This window comes from Heterodontus francisci, chromosome 13 (assembly GCF_036365525.1).
Source record: "Heterodontus francisci isolate sHetFra1 chromosome 13, sHetFra1.hap1, whole genome shotgun sequence".
Taxonomy (NCBI): Eukaryota; Metazoa; Chordata; class Chondrichthyes; order Heterodontiformes; family Heterodontidae; genus Heterodontus; species Heterodontus francisci.
In genome coordinates this window covers 62,325,096-62,346,176 of record NC_090383.1, presented here as the reverse complement: position 1 = coordinate 62,346,176, position 21,081 = coordinate 62,325,096, and the positions used below count along the sequence as shown (strand labels likewise).

Sequence of the window (21,081 nt, the reverse complement as noted above, 5' to 3'; positions counted from 1 at the left end):
TGCATTTGCTATTTTCCTCTTTATTATTGTATATTAGGTGGTAACAGAGTACTGCTCGAGGCAATTGTAGGAGGATAAATGTCTCATGAATTTGACTCTAGTGGTTCGAGAGGGCAGAGAAAGAGCAGTTGGAGAAATTGTACAGGAGTACCAGCAGTCAAATCATCATCTTGTGCATGCTCCAATAACCTTGGTTCAATAAGTGATGGTTAAGTGAATTTGAAATTCTTTGCAGAAGGCTCAGGTTTCCAGGCTTTGATATCACCTGGGATCGACTTCCAGAAAGAAGAAAGACATTGTGTGAAGCTTTCCTGCTTCTATCATGTCTTGTTACTCTGCATGCAAGTGAATTGAGCTGGGATTTTTTAATACATTTTTTTCTATCTGAGACAATTTTCTATGATAGGGTATACAATATTTTCAGCAAGTAACCATTACAAGGGCTGTTTGCATCTTTCAGAAGAAAATATTACAAATCATAGTAGTTGATCGATAACACTCCATATTTACATTTACCGATGATGGAAAGGGCTGATTGCATCTCATTACTTCTTCAGTGTACACCATCTGAAATAACCTAGTATAATGCAACTGGACTAAAATTCATAATGCATATATTGTTCTTTACAGGCTCCATTTAGGCGGATGTCGGGGGCTGATGGGATTTTGTCATCTACAAGCCATCAAGGTGGAAAATGTGGATATAGTTCACCACCTCAGAAACCTGAGGCTGTGGTTCATGCTATCAAGGTACTGGTTATACTCAAAACAGTTACAAAATTGCAGAGTATGATTTAAGTATGATAAATGCACCTACTCAGATAAAAAGTAGTTAATTCTATCAACTTTACAGGAGTATTGCAAATTGCACCTTACAACAGTCCCAATGGCAACTAAGTAACTTCAACCACTTATTGATGTCATTGAATGAAACTTTTCCCATTGTGCTAAGTGACCTTGATGAAAAATTATTGCGCAAATTTTATTTTCCTTTTAAATCAATGTTAAAATTCATACTATTATTCCAGAACATGATCTCTTACACTTCTCTTCATTTCTACTTTTTAACATTAAACATTTGGTGCGAGAAAATTGGTCTGCACCATTGTTTGGGCATGGGAGCTGCAATTTGCAACCTGCCTGTGTCCCTTGCATGGAGGTAGGGAGGATGCAAATTTGGCACTGCCTCTTCATTCACCCAATTATAACATTCCTGCTGAAACAGGTCCCATGCTGCTGCCTGCATGGGCAATCTGCAGGGGGCCAAGCCGTGTTTGCTCATCTCACATGGTACAGCCAGCCTGCTCTCTTTAAAGGTAGTCTGCCCCTCTCAAAAGTGAGCTGTTGCTCGTTGCCTGTACTGACACTGGCTGAATGTAGGAGCTGCACAAATGAAACACCAAGGAAGAGAGAGGACTCCTAAGTTCACAGATGCCGTGCTGAAGACCATGGAGGTGGGCAGGGCAAGACATGCTATGTTTCCACGGGAGACCAGGAGGCCCTCAAGGATCACCATCAGAAGGAAATGGGAAGCAGGTGGCCAAGGTGATCAGTTCCCTCTGACCACAAGGACCTGGCAATAATGGCACAAGAAGTGTAATGACCTCACCTGGGTGGTCAAGGTCAGTGAATGCATCCTTACGTGACATCTCCTACCCGCCACTCCATCAACCTGCAGCGTACCCCATTAGCAGTCTCTAGTGTTCAGAATTCATGCCTAACATCCAGATACCCACCTCACCCTCACACACCTTTCAATGATGTCAGCCTCACACCCAGCTCCTTCTGCTTTTACACACCTCCAACTATTCAGCTGTGGCAGGCACATCACCCAAACACAGTGCAACATACTCACTGGCATTCTTCCCTCTTTGTTGCAGGACACAATGATACGCAATAGAAGAAAGCAGAGCAGGGTGGGGGAGGAGGACACCTGCATATTGTTATTGTCAGCTGAGGAGGGGGTCAAAGGGCTTTCCTTTTTTCCCTCTCCCTGTTTGACCACAAGAGGTTTAATTCATTTTTAAAGTAGATGTACTGGCAAATTCAGTCGGTGTTTGATTACTTACTTGCTATGATCATAACAAGAACCAATCAGACAAGTTTTCTTGAGTTTACCAAAGAAAGAGGTTAATTTTATTGTACCTAAACCAAATTAATAAAAATAATTAATTATGCGCAAACTTTCATTCACGCATGCACACACACACTCAAGGTTTACACACATACAAGTAGGTTACAGAGTGGGGAAAGGTAGATTGGTTGAGTTAGAGTACATAGAAGAAAAAGAGTATACAGTCTGTGGCGTTTGGTGATTTGGCTGGCTTCTAGCTGAATTCAGTGGTCCTGAGGCTTCTAGTTTTAAGAGGTAGATGACTGGTTCGGCGGGTCTCTTGGAGTCAGTGATGTAGATGATTTCCTTCAACGGGGTTTCTGATTGTAGCTAGAGTATGCAAAGGTGGTCAGTCAACAGGCAGAGTTCGAAGCTTGTAAGCTGAAAGGGAGAGAAAGAGAGAGGGACCTCCACTTGGATCTGCACATGTCAGAGTCCAAAAGCTTCTCCTCTTTGCTGCAGAAAAACATAAGCTTAAAACCACAGATGGGGAGGGGCTTAGAGTCATAGAGTCATAGAGTCGTACAGCACAGAAACAGGCCCTTCGGCCCACCATGTCCATGCCGACCATAATGCCTATCTATACTAATCCCACCTGCCTGCATTAATTCCATATCCCTCTATGCCTTGCTCATTCAAATACCTGTCCAGATGCCTCTTAAATATCGCTACTGTTCCTGCCTCCACCACCTCCTCAGGCAGCTCATTCCAGATACCCACTATTCATTGTGTGAAAAATTTACCCCTTTGATCCCCTTTAAACCTCCTCCCTCTCACCTTAAATCTATACCCTCTAGTTTTAGTCACCCCTACCATGGGAAACGGACTCTGGCTATCTACCCTACCTATGCCTTCCATAATTTTATATACCTCTATCATGTCCCCTCTCAACCTCCTTCATTCCAGGGAAAAGAGACCCAGCCTATCCAATCTCTCTTTATAACTCAAGCCCTCCAAACCAGGCAACATCCTTGTGAATCTTTTCTGCACCCTCTCTAGATTAATCACATCTTTCCTGTAGTGCGGCAACCAGAACTGCACACAGTACTCCAAATGCGGCCTAACCAACCTTATGTACAACTGTAACATGACGTCCCAACTCTTGTGCTCAATGCCTCGGCTGATGATGGCAAGCATGCCATACGCCTTCTTCACCACCCTGTCTACCTGTGTTGCCATTTTCAGGGAACTATGTACTTGCACCCCAAGGTCTCTCTGCTCAAGAATACTCCCCAGGGCCCTGCCATTCACTGTATATGTCCTGCCCTGGTTTAACTTCCCAAAATGCATCACTTCACACTTGTCTGCGTTAAATTCCATTTGTCACTCCCTTGCCCACTTTCCCAGTTGATCTATATCCTGTTGTAACCTTAGACAACCTTCTTCACTGTCCACTATACCACCAATTATGGTGTCATCTGCAAACTTACTAATCATGCCCCTTACATTCACATCCAAGTCATTAATATATATGACAAACAACAGAGGGCCTAGCACCGATCCCTGCGGCACCCCACTGGTCACCGGCCTCCAATCTGAAAAACAACCCTACACTACCACCCTCTGCCTCCTATCACCAAGCCAATTTAGTATCCAATTTGCTAGCTCACCCTGGATCCCATGTGTTTGAACCTTCTGGACCAGCCTACCATGCGGGACCTTGTCAAAGGCCTTGCTAAAGCCCATGTAGACAACGTCCATCACCCTGCCCTCGTCAATCCTCTTGGTCACCTCCTCGAAAAACTCAATCAAATTCGTGAGACATGATCTCCCACGCACAAAGCCATGCTGACTATCCCTATTCAGACCATGCCTTTCCAAATGCATATAAATCCTGTCTTTCAGAATCCCTTCCAATAACTTTCCCACCACTGATGTAAGGCTCACCGGCCTGTAGTTTCCTGGCTTATCCCTGCTGCCCTTCTTAAATAAAGGCACAACATTAGCTATCCTCCAGTCTTCTGGTACCTCACCCATGGCTAACGATGATACAAAAATCTCTGCCAGGGCCCCAGCAATCTCCTCCCTTGCTTCCCATAGCATCCTAGGATACACCTGGTCAGGCCCTGGGGATTTATCCACCTTAATGCGCTTCAAAACCTCCAACACCTCCTCCTTTGTAATGTTGATATGCTCCAGGATATCGCTGTTCCCTCCCTTGAACTCATTAGCTTTCATAACCTTCTCCGCGGTAAATACGGACTAGAAATATTTATTTAAGACCTCTCCCATTTCCCATGGCTCCACACATAGATTGCCACACTGATCCTCAAGGGGACCTACTCTCTCCCTAGCTACCCTTTTACTCTTAATGTACTTATAGAATCTTTTAGGATTCTCCTTTATCTTATCTGCCAGGGAAATCTCATGGCCCCTTTTTGCCCTCCTAATTTCCTTCTTAAGTGTATTCCTACATCCCCTATACTCCTCGAGGGACTCGCTCGATCCCAGCTGCCTATACCTGACATATGCCTCCTTCTTTGTTCTGACCAGACCCTCAATATCCCTCGTCAACCAAGGTTCCCTAGACTTGCCAGCTTTGCCCTTCCATCTAACAGGAACATGCCAGCCCTGAACTCTTCCTATCACATTTTTAAAAGTCTCCCACTTGCCAGACGTCCCTTTACCTGTAAACAGCCTCTCCCATTCAACTTTTGAGAGTTCCTGTCTGATGCCATCGAAATTAGCCTTCCCCCAATTTAGGACTTCAACCTGAGGACCAGTCCTATCCTTTTCCATAACTATCTTGAAGCTAATAAAGTTATGGTCACTGGTCCCAAAGTGCTCCCCCACTGACACATCAACCACCTGCCCATCCTCATTTCCTAAGAGGAGGCCGAGTGTAGCCCCTTCTCTAGTAGAGCCATCCACATACTGCTTCAGAAAACTATCCTGGACACACTTAACAAATTCTTCCCCATCTGATCCTTTAGCACTAAGGCAGTCCCAGTCAATACTAGGGAAGTTAAAATCACCTACTATTACAAGCCTATAATTCCTACACCTATCTGTGATTTCCCTACATATATGCTCCTCCACGTCCCTCCGACTATTGGGGGGCCTGTAGTATAATCCCATCAAAGTGGTCACCCCTTTCTTATTTCTAAATTCTACCCATATGGCCTCACTGGACATTCCGCCCGGGATATCCTCTCTAAGTACTGCCGTGAAGTCCTCCTTAATCAATAGTGCAACTCCCCCTCCTCTCTTACCTCCACCTCTGTCACGCCAGAAGGATCGGTACCCCGGAACATTGAGCTGCCAGTCCTGCCGATCCCTCAAACACATTTCCGTAATAGCTATAATATCACAATCCCATGTACCGATCTATGCTCTGAGTTCATCTGCCTTACCTGTAAGGCATTAAAGTAAATGCAGTTTAGCCTACCAGACCTTCCACGCTCCTTGTCCTGCTCCTGCCCGGCCTGCCTACTGGACTTGCTTGCTTTAACCTCTACATTTGCCTCAACTATCTCATCGGAGAGACTACTACTTTGGGTCCCACCCCCCCTGCAAGACTAGATTAAACCCTCCCGAGTAGTACTAGCAAACCTCCCCGCAAGAATATTGGTCCTCCTCCAGTTTAGATGCAACCTGTCCTTCTTGTACAGGTCACCTCTGCACCAGAAGAGATCCCAATGATCCAAGTAGCTGAAGCCCTCCCACCTACACCAGCTCTTCAGCCACGCATTCATTTGCCTAATCTTCCTATTCCTACCCTCACTAGCACATGGCACAGGGAGTAATCCTGAGATTACAACCCTCGAGGTCCTGCTTTTTAACCTTCTGCCTAACTCCCTCTATTCACTTTGCAGGACCTCATCTCTCTTCCTGCCTCTGTCATTAGTACCAATGTGTACCATGATCTCTGGCTGCTCACCCTCCCCTTTCAGAATGTCCTGCAGCCGCTCCAAGACATCCTTGACCCTAGCACCATGGAGGCAACATACCATCCTGGAGTCTCGTTTATGGCCACAGAAACGCCTATCTGCACCCTTACGATCGAATCCCCTTTCACTATAGCTCTTCCAACCCTTTTCCTCCCCTGCTGTGCAGCAGACAGTCACCCAGTTACATGATAGTCACCCAGTGATTCAAACAGGGTCACAGTATTTCTTTTCTTGCTAAAAAGAACGGGGAGTTCCCTAAACCTTCCTGGATCTTGGTTCTTGTTGGCTTGAGCAGACATTTTGCCTCCCTCCTCACAGGCCTTGCAATGTAGGATACATTGTTGCAAATTAGGTGGCCATCCTAAGCTGCCAGCCAAGTCATCTTTTTTATCTGTTCTTCTTTAAATTCCTTCAAAAGAATATAAATTCAGATCTCCAGTTGGTGGAATAAGGAAAATTATCATTCAACAAAGCACATTGGCGTGACACCTCCCCACCGTGTGAAATGAAATGTGACAACTGGACCATTCCATTATGAGATCACAAATGAAAAGAAACTGTACACACACACACTCAGCAGTCTCACTGTCATAGCCATGCTCTGGTTCAGTTTTTTTTTCAGGGATTGGGAATGAGCACAACTGGGGAGCTCCAGCTGCTTTGACTGGGCTCAACCAGCTTGTGCTCCAGTATACACTGAATTTCCTTGTGTATTTCAACAATACCTTCCTTTTCCAGTTCCTCTATATCAGTGAACTCAACCCTAGATTCAAAGTTGTTCATAAATTTGTGAAGATCATCCAGTACTTTTTATACATATTTTTTCCTATGCTCCACCAGGCCAACAGCTTGCTTTGCAGAGCACTTTGGAAACCAACTGTCACTTCATAAAACAGTGACTTCATTAATGTGGATTAGCTGTCCTGGCATAAATGCAAATGGGCCAAATGACACCATAACATCATAAGACACTTTGTCAGGCAATGTAATAAATCTGCCTTGAAGTGCTTCATAGTCATTTTGTACTTGAACCCAGTGCTGGATTTTTTTTCCTTACAGCTTGAGACCGCCCATCAATTTCATCATGCATCTCTTCCTGTTGTTCCAGCTCATCCAGCCCGGTCCACAATTCCTCCTCAGTTAGGATACTTGACTTGCAGTCACCAACACCATCACCACCCTCCAAATCTGCCACAAAAACCTTGTTGGGCTAAGGGTTTTCCTCTGGCTGATGAGCTTTTCCATGTCTTCCTTCAGAATTTAAAACTTTAATTTCTAGGTCTTCATTCTGAATTTCCTCCCGAACCTGGGTCAGTTTGCTGGGACTTAGGCAGTAGGGATTTTGTTTTATGGGAGGGGTCTCTCCTACATCCACATCGTGTAGGGTTAGGGTTGTGCATCCTGGTTTGTCCCTGATCCCTTTAAACACTGTGAGCAGCCTTGTTAGGTCTCCTGTCTGTTCTGGTTTAAATAGGAGAGTACGGTGTCTAATTTCCCTAACATTTCAGTATTTGCTAACTGGACGGTTGGGGGTTTGATTTGGGAATCCTCCAGGCCTCCCTCGAACTTGTCCTCGCTGTCCCTTTCACCCTCCTCTTTCCTGACTGCCTGACAGATCTGTGCTTGTTTGTCCCCTTCCTGGCTGTGATACCATTTTAACCTCGGTGAGTATCTAATCGGCATTAGATTCAGGGTCACAAGCTGGTGAGAGCACCCCACACACACCTGAGCAGTTGCCTCAGGCTGAGACAGCTGAGGCCTCTGACAGTCGGGGGACTGTGGGTGTCCAGGCCCATGCTGAGCCCCAGGCTGATGACGAGTCCTGTTGGAGTTGGAGGGAGAGGTAAGGCAACATCTGACGGAGATACCAGAAGCCATGTGTAACCTTGAGCAGATAATGGAGGAGTCCATCCATGCCATAACTGCTGCCATGTCTCATGCATGTGACCGCATGACTTCATCCATCAAGAGGTTGGCAACCCTAATTGAGAGCCGGATCTCACAGATACACCATGCCCTGCAAACCCTCCAGGAACCTGGAGAGTGTTCTCGCCCCTAGTCCTTCTCCAGAGAGCAGGGAGATTCCAATGAACCTTGAGAGAGAGGAGGAGAGGGTGTGCTCCGCATTTGGAGTCTCCCCTCAGGGCAATCCAAGTGTGAACATGGGCTCCTCAGCCCCTCCACGAATGAGTCCAGCTCCAGTAGCTGTGATGCCTGAGAAGAGTCCTGCACTGGTACAGGAAGCCTTCAGTCAATCGGGGCTCTGCAGACCTCAGGCACCCAGAGGACGACCACCGAAGTCATCCCAGGCCAAGGGACATCCTATCAACAGCCTGCCTCCAGTCCAGCTGCTAGCGCAGAGGTAACACCTCGACAGAGCACCCGGAAACGTATTTAAAAGGCACCTTGACACATATGGGTATTCGCGGGTGAAACAGATATGTCATGTTTACCTGAATTAAATGTGATTTCCTGCCAATCATCAGCCTTTATAGTCCGAAAACCACATTCCACCTTGGAGTGATTAAGGGCTAGATTTTGAAGGCTCTCCGATGCCGGGAACAGTTGCGCCGGAGTGGGGGGACTGGGGGGTGGAATGAAGATCACAATGGATGAGGCCTGCCACTGACCCCAATGCCGGCAGGGCCTGTACCGATCTCGGCAGCAGCGGCGACAGAGCCTCGTGGTGGCTCCCCCCCACCACACCACCGCTCAGTGATAAAATATGCAACTAGATACTTACCTTTCATTAACAGGCCGGCCGCAGCGATTCTGAGAGCAGGTTCCAGTCTTCATTCCGCCAGCCGGCAATGCCGTACCTTCGAATCCCCATTCGGGGAAATGAGGCACGACTCCTGTGGGGAGGGTGGGGTGGGGGGGAGCTTTTCTCAGTGTAGGAGTGGGGGAGCCGGGTCAAACTCCTCAGATTGGTTGGAGTGTGATGGGAGGAAGTTGAGGGTTCAAGTTTTCGAACTTGGGGGGTGGAAGGTCACTTCATCAAGGTAGGTATTTTGGGGGAGGTGAGCGGGCAGTGAATTTAATGTGAGACTGTTGGGGAGGGGCGTGAGAGAGGGGACGGTAAAAACTTTTCAATCACATTTAATAATGTGAGATGTCATTTTCCTTTAAAAATTCAAAGGCCATTTAGGGCTCTAAGTCCTTTAAAAATGGCACTGGCGCCTGCGCATCGGTGCCAGACGCCATTGCCAGGGACGGCTCACCCGCCCCCTCCATGTCATCGGGGGAGGTGCTGCCGCCACCATGACCATGCTAATGATCTGCCGCGTTTGGAATCGCGACGTGGCCCCACGTGTGCGGGCTGCAAATTTTTCCGCCTGTTTCGGTGTCGGGCTTTTAAAATGCAGCCCTATGTGTCTTTCAATTCCATCATAAGCCTTACAGTACTGCCAATGTGACTGACTGCACACATGTGGCCACCAAAGCTCCCACAGACCATCCAGCCGCCTTCATAAACAGAAAGGGGTTTCATTCAATTAATGGCCAACTAGTATGCAACCACTTGCACTTCCTGAGGATGATACCAATCGACTCAGCAGGACATAGGCAGAATAGGCAGTCAAGTGGCAGATGGAATTATTACAAATAAGTGTGAAGTGATGTATTTTGGCAGAAGGGATAGGGAGAGGCAATATAGACTTAATGGCACAGTCCTAAAGAGCGTGCAGGGACAGAGGGATCCGGGGTTCATGTGCATAGATCTTTGACAGTGAGAAGGGCATACTGAGAGAGTAATCAGCAAATCATATGAGATCTTGGGCTTCATAAATATAGGTATTGAGTACAAAAGCAGGGAAGCTCTGCTGAACCTTTATAAAGCTCTAGATAGGCCCAACTAGAGTATTGCATCCAGTTCTGGTCATCACACTTTAGGAAGCATGTCAGGGTCCTTGAGACGGTGCAGAGGGGATTTACCAGAATGGTTCCAGGGAAGAGGGGTTTTAGTAACAAGGTTAGGTTGGAGAAAGTGATGGTGTTCTCCTTGGAGCAACGGAGGTTGAGGGGAGATTTGATAGAAGTGTACAAGATTGTGAGGGGTTTTGATAAGATAGACAAAGAGAAGCTGTTCCCATGAGCTGATGGTACAGTGATTAGGAAATATAGATCTAAGATATTGGGCAAGACATGCAGGGGAAATGTGAGGAAGAACATTTTTATGCAACAAGCGGGAATGACCTGGAACTCACTGCCTACGAGGGTGGTGGAAGCAAAGGGCATTTAGAAAAATTCAAGGTAATAAAGCAGACACAACATGGTTTTTTGAAAGTGAAATCATGTATAACGAATTTATCGGAGTTCTTTGAGTGAGTTATGTGTGCTGTGGATAAAGGGGAACTGGTGGATGTATTGTACTTAGATTTCCAGAAGGCATCGATAAGGTGACACATCAAAGGTTATTGCAGAAAATAAATGTTCATGGTGTAGGGGGTAACATATTGACATGGATAGAAGTTTGGCTAGCTAACAGGAAACAGAGAGTAGGTATAAATGGGTCATTTTCTGGTTGGCAAGATGTAACGAGTGGTGTGCCACAGGGATCAGTGCTGGGGCCTCAACCTATTACAATTTATATAAATGACTTAGATGAAGGGACTGAAGGTATGGTTGCTAAATTTGCTGATGACACAAAGATAGGTAGGAAAGTAACTTGTGAACAGGACATAAGGGGGCTACAAAGGGATATAGAGAGGTTAAGTGAGTGGGCAAAGACCTGGCAAATGGAGTATAATGTGGGAAAGTGTCCACTTTGGCAGGAAGAATAAAAAAGAAGGATATTATCTAAATGGTGAGAGATTGCAGAGCTCTGAGATGCAGAGGGATCGGGGAGTATGAATTGCAAAAGATTAGTATGCAAGTATAGCACATAATTATGAAAGCTAATAGAATGTTATCGTTTATCGTGAGGGGGATTGAATATAAAGTAGGGAGGTTATGCTTCAGCTATACAGGGTATTGGTGAGACCACATCTCGAGTACTGTGTACAGTACTGGTCTCCTTATTGAAGGAAGGATGTAAATGCGTTGGAGGCAGTACAGAGAAGGTTTACTCAACTAATACCTGGAATGGGCGGGCTGTCTTACGAGGAAAGATTGGACAGGCTAGGCTTGTATCCGTTGGAATTTAGAAGAGGCAACTTGATTGAAACATATAAAGTCCTGAGGGGTCTTGACAGGGTGGATGTGGAATGGATGTTTCCCCTTGTGGAAGAATCTAGAACTCGGGGTCACTGTTTAAAAATAAGGGATCGCCCATTTAAGACAGAGATGAGGAGAAATTTTTTCTCTGAGGGTCACAAGCCTCTGGAATATTCCTCAAAAGGTGGTGGAAGCAAAGTCTTTGAATATTTTTAAGGCAGAGGTAAATAGATTCTTAATAAGCAAGGGGGTGAAAGGTTATTGGGGGTAGTTGGAAATGTGGAGTAATCAGTTCAGCCATGAACTTATTGAGTGGCGGAGCAGGCTTGAAGGACCGAGTGGCCTATTCCTGCTCCTAATTTGTGTGCTCGTATGAATGATTTCAAAAGGAAATTGGATGGGCACTTGAGAGAAATTAATTTGCAGGGCTATGGAGGATAGAGCGGGGCAATGGGACTGAGTGGCTTGATCTACAGAGAGCTGGCGTGGACTTGTTAGGCCAAAAGGCAGCCTCCTGTGCCGTAATGACTCATATAATAGACTGCAATTAGAATGATTAAGGGGCTGGAAAGATTGGATTATGAGGAGTGCTTATGTAAATTAGGCATATTGTCACAGGAAAAGAGACAGATGAAAGATGAATATTGATTTTAAGACTCTGAAGGACTAGATAATGGGCACCAAGATACCTTGTCCAGAACAGAACAGCGGCACAGTGGCGCAGTGGTTAGCACCGCAGCCTCACAGCTCCAGCGACCCGGGTTCAATTCTGGGTACTGCCTGTGTGGAGTTTGCAAGTTCTCCCTGTATCTGCGTGGGTTTCCTCCGGGTGCTCCGGTTTCCTCCCACATGCCAAAGACTTGCAGGTTGATAGGTTAATTGGCCATTATAAATTGCCCCTAGTATAGGTAGGTGGTAGGGAAATATAGGGACAGGTGGGGATGTGGTAGGAATACGGGATTAGTGTAGGATTAGTATAAATGGGTGGTCGATGGTTGGCACAGACTCGGTGGGCCGAAGGGCCTGTTTCAGTGCTGTATCTCTAAACTAAACTAAACTAAACTAAACTAAACTAAACTACTGGCCGAGTCCTAAAGGACATAGCTGCTAGACTGGGTCTGCAGCAGGTGGTGGGGGAACCAACACGAGGGAAAAACATACTTGACCTCGTCCTCACCAATCTGCCTGCTGCAGTTGCTTCTGTCCATGACTGTATTGGTAGGAGTGACCAGCGCACAGTCCTTGTGGAGACGAAGTCCCGCCTTCACATTGAGGATACAGTCCATCGTGTTCTGTGGCACTATCACCGTGCTAAATGGGATAGATTGCGAACAGATCTAGCAATGCAATACTGGGCATCCATGAGGTGCTGTGGGCCATCAGCAGCAGCAGAATTGTACTCAACCACAATCTGTAACCTCATGGCCCGGCATATCCCCCACTACCATTACCATCAAGCCAGGAGACCAACCCTGGTTCAATGAAGAGTGCAGGAGGGCATGCCAGGAGCAGCACCAGGCATACCTCAAAATGAGGTGTCAACCTGATGAAGCTACAACACAGGACTATCTGCGTGCCAAACTGCGTAAGCAGTATGCGATAGACAGAGCTAAGCGATCCCATAACCAACGGATCAGATCTAAGCTCTGCAGTCCTGCCACATCCAGCCGTGAATGTTGGTGGACAATTAAACAACAAACTGGAGGAGGTGGCTCCACCAATATCCCCATCCTCAATGATGGGGGAGCCCAGCACATCAGTGCAAAAGATAAGGCTGAAGCATTTGCAACAATCTTCAACCAGAAGTGTCGAGTTGATGATCCATCTCGGCCTCCTCCTGAAGTCCCCAGCATCACAGATGCCAGACTTCAGCCAATTCGATTCACTCCACGTGATATCAAGAAACGACTGAAGGCACTGGATACTGCAAAAGCTATGGGCCCTGACAATATTCTAGCAATAGTACTGCAGACCTGTGCTCCAGAACTTGCCACGCCCTAGCCAAGCTGTTCGAGTACAGCTACAACACTGGCATCCACCCTGCAATGTGGAAAATTGCCCAGGTATGTCCTGTACACAAAAAGCAGGACGAATCCAACCCAGCCAATTACCGCCCCATCAGCCTACTCTCAATCATCAGTAAAGTGTCATCAACAGTGCCATCAAGCAGCACTTGCTTAGTAATAACCTGCTCAGTGACGCTCAGTTTGGGTTCCACCAGGGCCACTCAGCTCCTGACCTCATTACAGCCTTGGTTCAAACATGGACAAAAGGGCTGAACTCAAGAGGTAAGGTGAGAGTGCCTGCCCTTGACATCAAGGCAGCAATTGACCGAGTATGGCATCAAGGAGCCCTAGCAAAACTGAGGTCAATGGGAATCAGGGGGAAAACCCTCCGTTGGCTGGAGTCATACCTAGCTCAAAGGAAGATGGTTGTGGTTGTTGGAGGTCAATCATCTGAGCTCCAGGACATCACTGCAGGAGTTCCTCAGGGTAGTGTCCTAGGCCCAACCATCTTCAGCTGCTTCATCAATGACCTTCCTTCAATCATAATGTCAGAAGTGGGGATGTTCGCGGATGATTGCACAACGTTCAGCACCATTTGCGACTCCTCAGATACTGAAGCAGTCCGTGTGGAAATGCAGCAAGACCTGGACAATATCCAGGCTTGGGCTGATAAGTGGCAAGTAACATTCGTGCCACACAAGTGCCAGGCAATGACCATCTCCAACAAGAGAGAATCTAACCATCTTCCCTTGACATTCAACAGTATTACCATCGCTGAATCCCCCACTATCAACATCCTAGGGGTTACCATTGACCAGAAACTGAACTGGAGTAGCCATATAAATACCATGGCTACAAGAGCAGGTCAGAGGCTAGGAATCCTGAGGCGAGTAACTCACCTCCTGACTTCCCGAAGCCTGTCCACCATCTACAAGGCACAAGTCAGGAGTGTGATGGAATACTCTCCACTTGCCTGGATGGGTGCATCTCCAACAACACTCAAGAAGCTCGACACCATCCAGGACAAAGCAGCCCACTTAATTGGCACCCCATCTACAAACATTCACTCCCTCCATCACCAGCGCACAGTGGCAACAGTGTGTACCATCTACAAGATGCACTGCAGCGATGCACCAAGGCTCCTTCGACAGCACCTTCCAAACCCGTGACCTCTACCAACTTGAAGGACAAGGGCAGCAAATACATGGGAACACCACCACCTGCAATTTCCCCTCCAAGTCACACACCATCCTGACTTGGAACTATATCGCCGTTCCTTCACTGTTGCTGGGTCAAAATCCTGGAACTACCTTCCTAACAGCACTGTGGGTGTACCTACCCCAAATGGACTGCAGCGGTTCAAGAAGGCAGCTCAACACCACCTTCTCAAGGGCAATTAGGGATGGGCAATAAATGCTGGCCAGGCCAGCGTCGCCCATATCCCATGAATGATTTTAAAAAAACTTAGAGTTCGCTCTTCCCCACTACAGTACCCATCTACAGAGTTCGCCCTTCCCTCCAGCAGTACCCACTTGTAGAGTTCACCCTTCCCCACTACAGTACCCATCCACAGAGTTCGCCCTTCCCTCCAGCAGTACCCACTTGTAGAGTTCGCCCTTCCCCCCTACAGTACCCACTTGCAGAGTTTACCCTTTCACCTTTCCCCCGGAGCAGTACCCACTTATAGAATTCGCCCTTCCCTCCATCAGTACCCACTTAGAGAGTTCACCCTTTCCCCTCCATCAGTACCCACTTAGAGAGTTCACCCTTTCCCCTCCAACAGTACCAACTTACAGAGTTCGCCCTTTCCCCTTTCCCCCAGAACAGTACCCACTTACAGAGTTCTCTCTTCCCTCCAACAGTACCCACTTACAGAGTTCCCCCTTTCCCCTTTCCCCCAGAACAGTACCCACTTACAGAGTTCTCTCTTCCCTCCAACAGTACCCACTTACAGAGTTCCCCCTTTCCCCCTTTCCCCCGTAAGAGTACACACTTGGAGAGTTCGCCCTTCCCCCCTACAGTACCCACTTGCAGAGTTTACCCTTTCCCCTTTCCCCCGGAGCAGTACCCACTTATAGAATTCGCCCTTCCCTCCATCAGTACCCACTTAGAGAGTTCACCTTTTCCCCTCCATCAGTACCCACTTAGAGAGTTCACGCTTTCTCCTCCAACAGTACCCACTTACAGAGTTCCCCCTTTCCCCTTTCCCCCAGAACAGTACCCACTTACAGAGTTCTCTCTTCCCTCCAACAGTAGCCACTTACAGAGTTCCCCCTTTCCTCCTTTCCCCCGTAACAGTACCCACTTGCAGAGTTCACCCTTCCCTCCAACAGTACCCACTTACAGAGTTCACCCTTTCCCCTCCAACAGTACCCATTTACAGAGTTCCCTCTTCCCTCCAACAGTACCCACTAACAGAGTTCACCCTTCCCTCCAACAGTACTCACTTGCAGAGTTCACCCTTCACTCCAACAGTACCCACTTACAGAGTTCACCCGTTCCCCTCCAACAGTACCCATTTACAGAGTTCCCTCTTCCCTCCAACAGTACCCACTTACAGAGTTCGCCCTTCCCTCCAACAGTACCCTCTTACAGAGTTCACCCTTCCCTCCAACAGTACCCACTTGCAGAGTTCACCCTTTCCCCCTTTCCCCCGTAACAGTACCCACTTACAGAGTTCACCCTTTCCCCCTTTCCCCCGTAACAGTACCCACTTACAGAGTTCACCCTTTCCCCCTTTCCCCCGTAACAGTACCCACTTACAGAGTTCGCCCTTCCCTCCAACAGTACCCACTTACAGAGTTCACCCTTCCCTCCAACAGTACCCTCTTACAGAGTTCCCTCTTCCCTCCAACAGTACCCACTTACAGAGTTCACCCTTTCCCCCTTTCCCCCTTAACAGTACCCACTTACAGAGTTCGCCCTTCCCTCCAACAGTACCCTCTTACAGAGTTCACCCTTCCCTCCAACAGTACCCACTTGCAGAGTTTGCCCTTTCCTCTCCAACAGTACCCATTTACAGAGTTCCCTCTTCCCTCCAACAGTACGCACTTATAGAGTTCACCCTTTCCCCCTTTCCCCCGTAACAGTACCCACTTACAGAGTTCACCCTTTCCCCCTTTCCCCCGTAACAGTACCCACTTACAGAGTTCGCCCTTCCCTCCAACAGTACCCACTTACAGAGGTCACCCTTCCCTCCAACAGTACCCTCTTACAGAGTTCCCTCTTCCCTCCAACAGTACCCACTTACAGAGTTCACCCTTTCCCCCTTTCCCCCTTAACAGTACCCAGTTACAGAGTTCGCCCTTCCCTCCAACAGTACCCTCTTACAGAGTTCACCCTTCCCTCCAACAGTACCCACTTGCAGAGTTTGCCCTTTCCTCTCCAACAGTACCCATTTACAGAGTTCCCTCTTCCCTCCAACAGTACCCTCTTACAGAGTTCACCCTTCCCTCCAGCAGTACTCACTTGCAGAGTTCACCCTTCCCTCCAACAGTACCCACTTACAGAGTTCGCCCTTTCCCCTCCAACAGTACCCACTTACAGAGTTCACCCTTTCCCCTCCAACAGTACCCATTTACAGAGTTCCCTCTTCCCTCCAACAGTACCCACTAACAGAGTTCACCCTTCCCTCCAACAGTACCCACTAACAGAGTTCACCCTTCCCTCCAACAGTACCCATCTACAGAATTCACCCTTCCCTCCAGCAGTACTCACTTGCAGAGTTCACCCTTCACTCCAACAGTGCCCATTTACAGAGTTCACCCGTTCCGCTCCAACAGTACCCACTTACAGAGTTCGCCCTTCCCTCCAACAGTACCCACTTACAGAGTTCACCCTTTCCCCCTTTCCCCCGTAACAGTACCCACTTACAGAGTTCGCCCTTCCCTCCAACAGTACCCTCTTCCAGAGTTCACCCTTCCCTCCAACAGTACCCAATTGCAGCGTTTGCCCTTCCCTCCAACAGTACGCCCTTATAGAGTTCGCCCTTCCCACCAACAGTACCCACTTGCAGCGTTTGCCCTTCCCTCCAACAGTACCCACTTGCAGAGTTCGCTGTTCCCTCCAACAGTACCCACTAACAGACTTCACCCTTCCCTCCAACAGTACCCACTAAAAGAGTTCACCCTTCCCTCCAACAGTACCCACTAACAGAGTTCTCTCCTCCCTCCGACAGTACCCACTAACAGAGTTCACCCTTCCCTCCAACAGTACCCACTAAAAGAGTTCACCCTTTCCCCTCCAACAGTACCAACTTACAGAGTTCGCCCTTTCCCCTTTCCCCCAGAACAGTACCCACTTACAGAGTTCTCTCTTCCCTCCAACAGTACCCACTTACAGAGTTCCCCCTTTCCCCTTTCCCCCAGAACAGTACCCACTTACAGAGTTCTCTCTTCCCTCCAACAGTACCCACTTACAGAGTTCCCCCTTTCCCCCTTTCCCCCGTAAGAGTACACACTTGGAGAGTTCGCCCTTCCCCCCTACAGTACCCACTTGCAGAGTTTACCCTTTCCCCTTTCCCCCGGAGCAGTACCCACTTATAGAATTCGCCCTTCCCTCCATCAGTACCCACTTAGAGAGTTCACCTTTTCCCCTCCATCAGTACCCACTTAGAGAGTTCACGCTTTCTCCTCCAACAGTACCCACTTACAGAGTTCCCCCTTTCCCCTTTCCCCCAGAACAGTACCCACTTACAGAGTTCTCTCTTCCCTCCAACAGTAGCCACTTACAGAGTTCCCCCTTTCCTCCTTTCCCCCGTAACAGTACCCACTTGCAGAGTTCACCCTTCCCTCCAACAGTACCCACTTACAGAGTTCACCCTTTCCCCTCCAACAGTACCCATTTACAGAGTTCCCTCTTCCCTCCAACAGTACCCACTAACAGAGTTCACCCTTCCCTCCAACAGTACTCACTTGCAGAGTTCACCCTTCACTCCAACAGTACCCACTTACAGAGTTCACCCGTTCCCCTCCAACAGTACCCATTTACAGAGTTCCCTCTTCCCTCCAACAGTACCCACTTACAGAGTTCGCCCTTCCCTCCAACAGTACCCTCTTACAGAGTTCACCCTTCCCTCCAACAGTACCCACTTGCAGAGTTCACCCTTTCCCCCTTTCCCCCGTAACAGTACCCACTTACAGAGTTCACCCTTTCCCCCTTTCCCCCGTAACAGTACCCACTTACAGAGTTCACCCTTTCCCCCTTTCCCCCGTAACAGTACCCACTTACAGAGTTCGCCCTTCCCTCCAACAGTACCCACTTACAGAGTTCACCCTTCCCTCCAACAGTACCCTCTTACAGAGTTCCCTCTTCCCTCCAACAGTACCCACTTACAGAGTTCACCCTTTCCCCCTTTCCCCCTTAACAGTACCCACTTACAGAGTTCGCCCTTCCCTCCAACAGTACCCTCTTACAGAGTTCACCCTTCCCTCCAACAGTACCCACTTGCAGAGTTTGCCCTTTCCTCTCCAACAGTACCCATTTACAGAGTTCCCTCTTCCCTCCAACAGTACGCACTTATAGAGTTCACCCTTTCCCCCTTTCCCCCGTAACAGTACCCACTTACAGAGTTCACCCTTTCCCCCTTTCCCCCGTAACAGTACCCACTTACAGAGTTCGCCCTTCCCTCCAACAGTACCCACTTACAGAGGTCACCCTTCCCTCCAACAGTACCCTCTTACAGAGTTCCCTCTTCCCTCCAACAGTACCCACTTACAGAGTTCACCCTTTCCCCCTTTCCCCCTTAACAGTACCCAGTTACAGAGTTCGCCCTTCCCTCCAACAGTACCCTCTTACAGAGTTCACCCTTCCCTCCAACAGTACCCACTTGCAGAGTTTGCCCTTTCCTCTCCAACAGTACCCATTTACAGAGTTCCCTCTTCCCTCCAACAGTACCCTCTTACAGAGTTCACCCTTCCCTCCAGCAGTACTCACTTGCAGAGTTCACCCTTCCCTCCAACAGTACCCACTTACAGAGTTCGCCCTTTCCCCTCCAACAGTACCCACTTACAGAGTTCACCCTTTCCCCTCCAACAGTACCCATTTACAGAGTTCCCTCTTCCCTCCAACAGTACCCACTAACAGAGTTCACCCTTCCCTCCAACAGTACCCATCTACAGAATTCACCCTTCCCTCCAGCAGTACTCACTTGCAGAGTTCACCCTTCACTCCAACAGTGCCCATTTACAGAGTTCACCCGTTCCGCTCCAACAGTACCCACTTACAGAGTTCGCCCTTCCCTCCAACAGTACCCACTTACAGAGTTCACCCTTTCCCCCTTTCCCCCGTAACAGTACCGACTTACAGAGTTCGCCCTTCCCTCCAACAGTACCCTCTTCCAGAGTTCACCCTTCCCTCCAACAGTACCCAATTGCAGCGTTTGCCCTTCCCTCCAACAGTACGCCCTTATAGAGTTCGCCCTTCCCACCAACAGTACCCACTTGCAGCGTTTGCCCTTCCCTCCAACAGTACCCACTTGCAGAGTTCGCTGTTCCCTCCAACAGTACCCACTAACAGACTTCACCCTTCCCTCCAACAGTACCCACTAAAAGAGTTCACCCTTCCCTCCAACAGTACCCACTAACAGAGTTCTCTCCTCCCTCCGACAGTACCCACTATCAGAGTTCTCTCTTCCCTCCGACAGTATGCACTTATAGAGTTCGCCCTTCCCTCCAACAGTATGCACTTATAGAGTTCTCCCTTCCCTCCAACAGTACCCACTAACAGAGTTCACCCTTCCCTCCAACAGTACCCACTAACAGAGTTCACCCTTCCCTCCGACAGTACCCACTTGCAGAGTTTGCCCTTCCCTCCAACAGTACCCACTTGCAGAGTTCGCTGTTCCCTCCAACAGTACCCACTAACAGAGTCCACCCTTCCCTCCAACAGTACCCACTAACAGACTTCACCCTTCCCTCCAACAGTACCCACTAACAGACTTCACCCTTCACTCCAACAGTACCCACTAACAGAGTTTGCCCTTCCCTGCAACAGTACCCACTTGCAGAGTTTGCCCTTCCCTCCAACAGTACCCACTTGCAGAGTTTGCCCTTCCCTCCAACAGTACCCACTTGCAGAGTTTGCCCTTCCCTCCAACAGTACCCACTTGCAGAGTTTGCCCTTCCCTCCAACAGTACCCACTTACAGAGTTCACCCTTTCCCCTCCAACAGTACCCATTTACAGAGTTCCCTCTTCCCTCCAACAGTACCCATCTACAGAGTTCACCCTTCACTCCATCAGTACCCACTTAGAGAGTTCACCCTTTCCCCTCCAACAGTACCCACTTACAGAGTTCGCCCTTTCCCCTTTGCCCCGGTACAGCACCTACTTACAGAGTTCCCCCTTTCCCCTTTCCCCCAGAACAGTACCCACTTACAGAGTTCTCTCTTCCCTCCAACAGTACCCACTTGCAGAGTTCACCCTTCCCTCCAACAGGACCCACTTGCAGAGTTCACCCTTTCCCCTCCAACAGTCCCCATTTACAGAGTTCCCTCTTCCCTGCAACAGTACCCACTTACAGAGTTCACCCTTTCCTCTCCAACAGTACCCATTTACAGAGTTCCCTCTTCCCTCCAACAGTACCCACTAACAGAGTTCACCCTTCCCTCCAACAGTACCCATCTACAGAGTTCACCCTTCACTCCAACAGTACCCACTAACAGAGTTCACCCTTCCCTCCAGCAGAACTCACTTGCAGAGTTCACCCTTCACTCCAACAGTACCCACTTACAGAGTTCACCCGTTCCCCTACAACAGTACCCATTTACAGAGTTCCCTCTTCCCTCCAACAGTACCCTCTTACAGAGTTCACCCTTCCCTCCAACAGTACCCACTTGCAGAGTTCACCCTTTCCCCCTTTCCCCCGTAACAGTACCCACTTACAGAGTTCACCCTTTCCCCCGTAACAGTACCCACTTA

The 21,081-nt window shown here is 48.4% G+C and overlaps 1 protein-coding gene across 1 annotated transcript in view; it reads left to right on the top strand.

Moving 5' to 3' along the window:
- The window catches only part of ccdc85a (coiled-coil domain containing 85A), an 873,452-nt gene that overhangs the window by 837,665 nt on the left and 14,706 nt on the right, over positions 1-21,081 (top strand). The window contains exon 3 of the mRNA XM_068044891.1: positions 631-750. Coding sequence (XP_067900992.1) covers positions 631-750 — 120 coding nt within the window. The remainder of the gene's footprint in view (positions 1-630; positions 751-21,081) is intronic.